At 37.1% G+C, this 10,751-nt stretch overlaps 1 protein-coding gene across 1 annotated transcript in view; it reads left to right on the forward strand.

Moving 5' to 3' along the window:
- LOC140336080 (uncharacterized) overlaps positions 1-10,725 on the forward strand; it is a 45,267-nt gene extending 34,542 nt beyond the window's left edge. The window contains exons 12-16 of the mRNA XM_072419132.1: positions 1,151-1,283; positions 3,484-3,533; positions 5,875-6,007; positions 9,118-9,610; positions 10,174-10,725. Coding sequence (XP_072275233.1) covers positions 1,151-1,283; positions 3,484-3,533; positions 5,875-6,007; positions 9,118-9,610; positions 10,174-10,294 — 930 coding nt within the window. The 3' untranslated portion in view covers positions 10,295-10,725. The remainder of the gene's footprint in view (positions 1-1,150; positions 1,284-3,483; positions 3,534-5,874; positions 6,008-9,117; positions 9,611-10,173) is intronic.
- Positions 10,726-10,751: the final 26 nt, after the last annotated feature.

Genomic DNA, 10,751 nt, shown 5'->3' on the forward strand with positions numbered 1-10,751 from the left:
GTGAACACGGCACAGCTGGAATAAAGCTCAAGCACTACATACCTAACTTTTTCAGAGTCTCCAGAAGTGCACAGTAAGCACTAGCACAAAAACCACCTAAACTTTCAATCACAGTACATGGGTGTCACCTTGAGTGGACAAGGGGACCCTTTGACCACCGTACAGGCAAATTCCCACAGCCGACCAACCCAATTCCTAAGGCCAAAAGCCAATGCAAGCTACTTTTTTTCATCTTTATGGGACAGCCTTGAAAGATTTCCCGCGTTTCAGTCATTGGAGTGTGGTTATATACCCTATTTTGTTTATTTATTTATTTTCCAAACATCAAGACGACATTAAACATTACCTAACATACCACTCTTCCACAAAAGAATGGGGTTAAATGTGAGACTCCCTTCAACATCTATCTCTCTACATAACATCCTAGTATAAAAAAAAAAAAACACCCAAACAAAGGAAATTAAAGAGGCACATGTATATGTATTTGTGTAGGTAAGTTGCTGTGACTGGGTTGTGGCTGGGCATTTCTGTTCCATGAATAAGTTTAGTGGAATGAATCATACAGGGTGTTGTTCCTTGACCCTTGCCCAAAGTACGTTTTATACCACTGTTGTTGTACAATGATCCCTGTATTTCTGACTTTGTTCTTTACACACTCCTTACCCCTGCACTCTGTACAGTACTCAAATCTTACCCCTAAACTCTGGGCTGTTTTATTCCTTTTCATTCCGTGCACTGGTATATGCTACTTTTACATTTATATTGGTATTTTGTTGGCACATATGCTGTGGAATACAGCTCCTGGGGAGAAAAGGTTGAAAAACTCTGTCCTTACTTTGTATTGTATTGCACTGATGTGAACCTGATTGTTCTTGCAGACAGGGTTATCTTGATAATAAAAAGTTGCATTTTAAAGGAAGTTAAATGTGACCTTCCCAACTATACTAGTGCACATTTTCTAATATTTCTTCCTTCTAGAAAAGGGGCACAAGGTGTAGATAGTATAAATATAATTGACAATAGTCATTGTAAACAAGAAAATGTGTGAAAAAATCCATGGAAAACATATATTCATCATTATTGGCATTCGTTCAAGAGAGTTGGTAAAATCTACCTTTATGACATTCATGCTATTCCCAATCTGTTCCAGAGTTTGTTGGATGCTTTTACTGAACTGGAGAAAGTAGGGGCACTGGATAACCTGGAGTATTTGAAGAAAAAAGCTGAATATTTTGATGATGACTTTAAAAACAAACTTTTGGAATATGAGAAAAATGATACAGGTGTGTAAAATGTATAGATCAGTTTAATGAAGTTGTGATGCTCCATCCAGTGTAAACCCATATGGACTGTTAGTCAAAAGTAATGTCTCTCAAATCTCACAGAACAAAACATGACTTTCATCTAAAAGCAAAGGCCTTTCTAAATATGTATTTCACTTTGATAACAGATAACATCCTTCTCAAGCAGTGTCCTAATGATGAATACATAAAACAAAAAGGAAGTCAAAGCTCATTTCCCAGCATTGTTGGTACTGCCCAACTAATGTTGACTTTGGTAGACTGGCATCCCTTCCTCATTATCATTCTCATTATCCTCCTTTTTCTCCATCTGAGAAAACGGAGCCTTGTTCGAATCAACAGATAATAGGGATGGTGGTCAGTGAAGACTGTTTGATCACGAGAGAATTTCAACAGATACTTAGATGCACTTATATTTTACCATGTGGTATATGACAGCTTTCTGTCACTCCAGTGTTAAGTTCCAATCAATAAAGGAATCAGAATTTAGCTAATTTTCAGGTAGTTTACGGTGGTATAAACGCATATGGTGCACACACGCCAAGCAAATGGAGGCTGGGCAAGACCACTGAAAATTAGATCACTTTGAGAGATTTTTGTGGCCTTTATCTCGAAGTGGCTATAAGCTTGGTAATTGGTTAGGCAGTGTTGAAGCTTTTGGGCCATGTGGCTGTCCTAGGCAGGTAGTTAATTCATTGCATAGCATGCTTTTTCCTTGGGCTTCACAGCATGCTTTGTGGAACTTTGTAGCTTCACAGAATGTTGTAGTTTACAATTTAGAGGCAATGTCCCTGAAAACAAAGATAGGAATAGAGCATGGGTGCCCAACCCCCGATCTGCGGCCATCTGATAGCTGGGCCGCGAGAGCATAGAGACCAGCGGTGGTCCATGGATCTGGCTGGTGCACTCCCCAGATAGGGTCAGGAGAAGGACCCCGCTTGGGGGGGGGGGGGGGGCACAGCGGCCAGAGCCACGGACCAAATCTCAGGCTCAGGGTGGTGGGTGGCTTGTGGACACAACCAACCCACTCTCCCATCGCAGGCTCAGACCTGCAATGAGAGAGTGGGCAAGTTCTGGCATCACGCTGGGGGAAGTTTCTTCCCCTTTGAGTGACACACGGCACCCTGCACATGTGCAGACCAGAGTCCGTAGATTTAGTGGTTCACGAGCCCCAAAAGGTTGGGGACCACTGGAGTAGAGGTGTAGAAGGAGAATCAGGAAAAGCGGTACCTGAGTTGGGTAGATCTCTTGAGGTGGATAAAACTCTTGCTGATATCACAAATTGAGGTGTACATCTGTGGCTTGCTGTCACTAGATTCACCCAGTGCCCTGCAAAAAATAAATAAATACTCTGCCTATGCTTATTGGTCTACAGTTAGGTGCATCCTGACCGGGACATGATAATACTGATATCCTTGTGCAGAGAAGGAATGGCTTTTTTGGAAAAAGTCTGGTTCCTAGGCATATTGTACTAAAGTATAGAACAGGCCAAAATATCATGGAACATAAGCATTTCCAGCAGTCAAAAAACACTGGTCTAGACTTACTGTCCCAACTTCTTGTAGACTCTTTAGGGTCTTCCTATCAGCCCTGCACAGGTTCTGGTTTTGGACACCTGCTGTGTTCATTATCAAGGGTCAAACTTTCTCTGTTAGATTTATTGTATGAATGTATATTTGTGTTATGTAGGTTACAGGAGGGTGCAGAATGATGCATTGAAACACACAAAGTTGGGTGTGAATATCCTAACATCAAATTTGAAAAAAATGCTAAGAGCTAATTTCATGCCTGAAGGTCCCCTAAAATTAGGGAACCCAGGGGTGACTCAATACATAAAGTTCCAATCCAAGTTTACATTTGAAATACCAGCTTTGGATGCGCTGGCCTTTTTATTGCAGACATTTGAGATTAAAATAAATATAAATAGGAAATGGTTTTGTGTGGCCATATATGATAAAAGTTATTGTAACATCTAACAAAATTCTCAGTACTAACATTATTTAAATGGTCTTTGCTTATGTAAGCATTGTTTTATGAACACATTCTTGGTAACATATTCTACGATTAAAGTCGTATTTACATGTTTAGAAAGCAAATAAGGAAGCTTTTTTAATATAAATTTATTTTACTAACACATGTCACATTACTTGCAGTGTTACTAAAGAGTTTCATTTGTTTGCAGATGAAGATCAAGGTGACCAAATGAAATTACAGGTTGAGGATATATCAGAGGTAAAAATGAATGCCACTGTATACTACTTGTAACTTGAACAAATACATCCCTACTCTTTACTAGCTGAGCTGTTTAGAACAGCAGTCGCCAACCTTTTCGATCTCGTGGACCACTGAAATTACCAGCCCGACTGCGCATGCGCGGGGAGCTGAGTGCCACTCAAAGGGGGAGAAACCTCCCTCATAGTGACATCCATAGTGACATCATTATGACATAATCCCCCCGCTCTCCCATTGCAGGCTCAGATCTCAGGCTGCGACACAGCCCGCCCACTTCCCTGAGCCTGGGAACTGTACGGGGGACGTGGTCTGTGGCTCTGGCCGGCGGGTCCCCCCAGTGGGGTCCTTCTCCTGACCCCCTAAATTTTCTCATTTTTGATGGTCCGCGGACCACCGGTTGGCAACTGTTGGTTTAGATAATATAATAAAAAACATATATTTGACAATTTGTCCCAATTTCCCGAAAATGTGAGTATTATTATGTAAATTAGCCAAGAACAATTAAAAGTGGTGCCATGTGTATTTATAGGATATAAAGATTGTTTAGTTTAGAGGAGCTCTAATAGAGAGGATTGACTACCTTACTTTATGGTTACGCTGGGTTTCTCCCTGCTTTGCTGATTCCAGTTTAAACAACCAGAACCTCAAAGAAGTTCCTTTTTCCTGCCCATGTCTATTCCCCTCTCATCCTCATCAAATTGCAAGACCAACAGCCATGACTAGCCTTGCACTATATATGATGGTTTTGGGGCGCTCCCATAGATTTCAAAGGTTTCAAAGGCTGCTATGGAACTGTGGAGTAAGGTAAATATACTTCTAATATATATCCACTGTTATTATTTTTTTATATTTTTTTTTTTAAATTATTAGCTTCAACTTTTTATTTTTAGTTTAGCTAGTTACTTGACTATCATATTAACTCTCTACTTACTGAGTCATTGATTCAAAACAAATGTGCAAACGGGGACCTTATCTTCAACTTTACTGATTTGATTTTTGGTGAATTCTAGTATTTAGTCAGCATGATACTAACAGTTCTAGGAGGTCATAATGGTGCCCACGTTTCCTGCTTACTGGCTTGATCCTTAATTGCACAAAATATTGCAGGAAGATGCTTCCGCATTGGGCTAGAACATCTTCCTGAAAGTTCTCAAGGTACTACAAAGTGCTGAGTCAAGGTAATTCTAAAATGTACCAAGTAACCATTTAATTGGGGAGGAAGGGGGGTTAAGGGTAATTTAAGGTTCTGTCTAGAGTTCAGCTTTGCCGAATGCACAGTGGAAAAAAGTTTGTATTACTGATCACAACACAAATTTGGATCACACTCTGCACAGTTACTCCACATTCCCAGATCTTTACAATGAACTTAGCACTAAGAGTAAAACTCTTTAGAGCTGCCTTATAGACATGGTCACCACTGGTCACCTAAGACCCCCACAATGACAAGCACCTGTATGGCAGCAGTGCCAGGCAAAGCATCCCAGCACCTGGTATTGTTTTTATGGTGACTCTGTTAGGAACAGTGATCCCCTTCCTGAAGGTTATATAGTAATATTCTGCACCTTTCAGGACTAAATTCATCTTGACCACATCCCAATTCATAATACATACAAATAACAACCAGGTTTCCTTACAGATAACTAACCAGATAAGGGGAATTTCAAGGTCAAAATTGAACTATTATCTTCATACACAAATCTAAAAGCAAATATAGCTTTATTCAAGATCACTTGTTAAAATACACAGTACAATAAAAACAAGATAGAAGTACAGCACTCATGTAAATCTCCTAATGGAAAACTCTCTCAATGAGGTAATCGAAGGTTTCTACGTGTTTTGCGGTGTTCGAGTGCTGTACTTCTATCTTGTTTTTATTGTACTGTACTGTATATTTTGTTGTATTGTACTGTATATTTTATTGTATTGTACTGTACTGTATATTTTATTGTATTGTACTGTACTGTATATTTTATCTTATACAAATTTTAGGTTTTGAAATGTTACAGAACTGAAAGCAGTTGTTTCACTACTACAGTATATGTAGTAAAACTGACAAGACAGAAAAAAGACGGAAATCAAAAATTTTAACATGATGAAAAAGTCTGCAATAGGGACATGTGTTCCTAAAACAATGCTCTACGATGGGAATTCCATTTACTTTGGAGAGATTTTCTTTTATTTCCTGTTGCATATCTAGGTTGCAAAGTGAAATGAAATCGCTACCCAACTAGATCCAAAAAAATGATCCCCAAATTGATTGTAAACACTTTATACCGGTATGAACGTTATTAACATTATGCATTAATTTTAATTTTCTTCTTCTGTCTAACCTCTATTTAAGGCATCAGAGGAGTTTTATGATATGAACAGCGAAGAACGTGGAATCTGTCTCATTATAAATAATTTTGACTTTGAAAAGTCACAAACAGGATCTAACAAACTCAAAAACAGAAGGGGAACAGAAAAAGACGAAGGTAAGAAGACATTTTAAAATATTGTTTTTAGTATTTTCCACCATTACTTTTGCAGTTGCTCTATAGCAATTACAGGTCCAGGAACTTGTCACTGCTGAACCACCCAAATCTGCCATCTTTGCTGCCTACTCTTCAGAGTCCACAACAGTCGTCTTTGGCCATTAGTCGGTCACTGATAATTTAACTCATGCATATGCTTACATGTGTGTTATGTTGTCTATTCGAGTGCCGTGTATAGAGCCAGTCCCTATACTACATGGTGCATGTGCCATGCAATATAGGAAGAAAAAACACCACCAGCCAAGGAAAAGTTTTTTTTTATTTTTTTTTAAAAAAAACTTTTTCATTTCTCTTCTGCCTAAAAATCTACTCCCTGGTAACTTTTGGCCTTAGTTCCACTGTAAGCAAAAATTTGGTTGCCTTAAAATAGAAATTAAATTATACACTGCACGGTAATGGCAGATTCATCCTAAAATACCCACACCTGACTAATTTAAATAGCATATGTGCAAAATAAATACATTGGCTGGACCAATTAGATATTTTTTCAGATTCTCTCTTTAACCTAAGATTTCTGAAGTATACGTTTAATTGTTAGTATAATGCTGCTAAAATAAAGTTTGAAATATAATGATAAATAAATTCATATACAAGGGCTCCAGGAAGTAAAGGACCAGCTATCTCTTACCTTCCCTCTCAGTTCCAGAGCTATTGCAGAGAACACAGGGGTCTTATGCCTCAGGCTTCCCTATTTCAGACAAGAGCCACAAGGGTACAGGATTTTTTTTTATCTGAAAAGCCTGATTTTTACATGGGAGTCATTGGCAGATGCTGACAAGTCTGGAACAACCAAAACCTTTTTCAGCATTCTGTAGAATTGTTGGCAAACTGTCCAAGTTATATTTTATCAGGAAGTGCTTTTTACAAAATGAATTTGTGCAGCTATAATGCTGTGTAATACTCTGGCACATTAAACTTTGAATGTATGTATAGTGGAAATAACTAAATAAGGTCCCATAGATTTTGTTCCAGGAATTTAGATTTAAACTGACTCAGCTTTTCTGCACAATAATGCTAAATTTCATCATGGTAATATACTGACTAGACAGTCCCTCTAGCTGTTGTTATTATGCCAGTACATTTTCTAAATGTCCGTAAATCTGACAGTAATAATGCAAGTGAGCGTGGTTCAAGCTTTGCCATCTCCTAGAATAAGCTGCAAACTCACCCACATGACTTGGCTAATGAAAAGAAAGGTGCACAGCGTAGGAAAGTGAAATTCCAGGCGAATAGGTATATGCATACCTTAAACAACACCTTGGACAACACCTTGCTCATTAGTCTGGCTGAAGGTAGAAAGGTGACTTATAGAGTTACCGTACATTGTTAAACCTAAGTAAGTGTGGTTTTGCAATGTGGCTGAGATAAGTAAATGGCAAGACTGTCTGAACAAACTTATAAATCCATTGGTGGGTAAAACAATAAAATAACCTACATTACAAGCTTGTATTTATTGGTACTTCAGCTTCAATGTATTAAAAAAAAAAAAAAAACAAAGAAACCAGTACTGAGAATATTAAGGAATTCCACTGTCAAAATACTAGTTGCTTGGCTGGCATATAAACCTTCAGTTGCAAAACTTTCTGGAAACATTTCCCATAGCTCACAACTGTCCTTGTTTTCTATTTTTAGGTCTGATGTTCAAATCCTCATAAAAGAAGTACTATATACTGTACCTACTAGGAGTGTCATACTACAAAAATCTTTTTATCATTATTGTTTTTTTTATAAAGCCAGTATAATGGAAGAAAAGTGGTACAAATGGCTTGTGGGTTTGAGAAATTATTTTGTTTTGCTCATTTGCAATGGAATGCTTTACTAACTTATTTATGTTTTGCATAAATTAAGTTGTGATGGATTGCACCCTTTATAACATATCTTATGCTGATGGTTACCCCTCTTTCTAATGCCAGAAAGTTGGTATGAATATAGACATTATTAGCATAGAGAGATATCATTATAGAGAGAGGTAATTCAGGAAGATATGTAGTCCTAAAGTGGTGCCCAGCCTTAACACAAAAATAAAAGAAAAGGAGAAGAAAAAAAGGCTTTTTGAAGGGCATGTAATAATTGCTAATAATGCAATACTTTATTAAAAAAAACTAAACAATGTTTGACTTAGAGTATAATAAAACACAATAAAAAATATGTATAGTCCACAATTATTTATCATACAATTAATCAAGCTTGATGGTACACTGATAGTCGGTATATTTAATAATTGTAATTACGTATAATATATCTCCTCTCGACGCGTTTGACCCTTTTTGGGGCTTCCTCAGGCGATATGGAGGGTAGGATGGTGTTCAAGCTTGATTTTCCATGAAGGTAGTCCTGTTAAAAACACTGGTGGAATAAAAGGAAAAGCCTTTGTGCTGGTTGCCTGCTTACTGGACACTCTTTTCCCTTTTATCCAAAAAAAAAGCAATATCCAACCCCATTTTCCATGTGAGTATCAGATCTGAAGATTACCCCTCCAGTTGCCTGGAGTTGCTATTGAAGGTAGAACTATGGCCAGTCAGCATGTGGTCCTACCTTATCAAATCCATTGCTTACTGGACTGACAGTGCTCCCTCCCCGTGAGCTGTAGTTTCTGGGAGGGGAAGCATATGATACAAAATTATTAGCATATGATACAAAATTATGGCTTGGCTAAGTGAGATAATTTTTGTTTATATTATGGAGTAGTCACTGGATTTTATACTTTTTATGAACATGTGGAAGCCTTAAGTTGTACTTTATCAGCTTAATACATATCTAAAGCCATTTTAAAATATTATAGGTTTCAAATGGTACATTAGATAGGTTTCCACTCATTTCCTTTATTGTCTCCTAAAAAAGCCAAAACAAAATCCCCTAAATCGAACACAGAAAAAATCTGATGGGGTTCTAAGCCAATTCTTACTGTGTTTAAAACTACAATTTAATTGACAGTTTAATAGTTGAAATGCTTTACATGGTGGTTAAAGTTTATATTGGTTACCTTAAATGCATGTTCAATATCCATATTCTATTCAAGTTTATAAAAAGAAATCTCATTTCTCTTGTAGAGTCACTCAAAAATGTATTTTCCATGCTTGGTTTCCATGTTGAAGTGAAGAACGACCTTGAAGGAAATAAGATTCTCGAGACAGTTCAATCTTACAGCATGAAGAACTATGAAAAGAATGATTGTTTTATTTGTTGCATTCTGTCTCATGGAAATACTGGACTAGTCTATGGCACAGATGGACAAGGTGTAGCCATCAGGGATCTTACCTTTTGTTTTCGTAGCTGCTCGTGTCCCTCACTAAAGAGAAAGCCCAAACTCTTCTTTATCCAGGCATGTCAAGGACAGCAAGTTCAGCAGTGTGTTCTCAAGAAATCTGATGCCTGTAATGTCTCCCATGACAATATTGTGATAAAAGATGACCTGATTCCAAATGAACCAGATTTCCTGCTTGGGATGGCTACTATATTGCATTGCTTGGCCTTCCGAGACCCCAAAAATGGTACGAAGTACATTCAGTCACTGTGCAGAAAGCTTGATGAAAAGTCTCACAGGTAATAAGTTGTAATGTAATGAAATATGCTGTATTATTTTTCCTCTTTTCTACAAGATGCTTATAACTTATTAGTTTGCAGTTGCCCAAGTTGAAATAATGGTTTATTATGTATGTGCGTCATGCCTAAAAAATACATTCGGCAGGTTACAAAAAACTTTGTAACAACCAGTAGACAACACCTCAATAATATCAGGCTATTATGTTGATAAACCTTCCTATGTGCTTTTGTTGCTAATTATTGGCCATCCTAACTATTAGTATTCTAACACATTTATAGAAAAACTTTATAAAGCTTAAACTGAGCTGACACAAGGAAACTAGCTAAAGGTTTTGTTTAATGTTACAGCTAACATTTATGTTGCAGTCCTGTGGTGTGTTTCAGGGGCTCTTAAAATGTATTAATCATCACGTAAATTAATACAATGTCTATGTGTACAAAGCCTATTTATCAGTTTTCTATTTATTGTGAATAAATAATATTACATTGTTGGTTATAACAGGAACATATGATAAAGTCGTTCTTGAATCATTTATACCTTTTTATCCTTTTTTGTTTCTTAGAGAAGACATTCTCTCCATCCTTACAAAAGTTAATGAAGAAGTGAGCAGGAACTGTACTGCAGATACAATGCAAATGCCTCAGCCCTGGACCACACTCAGCAGGAAGCTCGTCTTCAGTTAACCAGCCAGTCCAGTGTTTCATTTTACCACAACTAACTCTAACATAATGTTATAAAACCTGTGAATTGGAAGACTGTACCTGGAAAAACGAATTATGCTTCTGCTTACAACAGTGGCCCTTAAATCATATCTGAAAAACATCTACATTCAAGTCAATGGAAATCTGTAGCCTTAAACTTTACAGCAACAAATTTGTTAAATGAATATGAAACCACTGAAAGATTGCTGATAATATAAAAATAATTCTAAAGTATTAACCAAGAAAAAAAAAAAAACAGCATTCATACTGTTGTGGTTTGATTCATTCTACATTGGGTGTATGGGTTTCTGTGCTTTGCATCTCTTTTATTTTCTACACAGTCCTATTACATATATCTGGTTTGTTTTCTAAAAGAATAAATTAAAATAAAATGTATTTTTGTCTAAAATAAATATTATTGTACATTGAGAGATGGTAA

Source organism: Pyxicephalus adspersus, chromosome 7 (genome assembly GCF_032062135.1).
Source record: "Pyxicephalus adspersus chromosome 7, UCB_Pads_2.0, whole genome shotgun sequence".
NCBI lineage: Eukaryota > Metazoa > Chordata > Amphibia > Anura > Pyxicephalidae > Pyxicephalus > Pyxicephalus adspersus.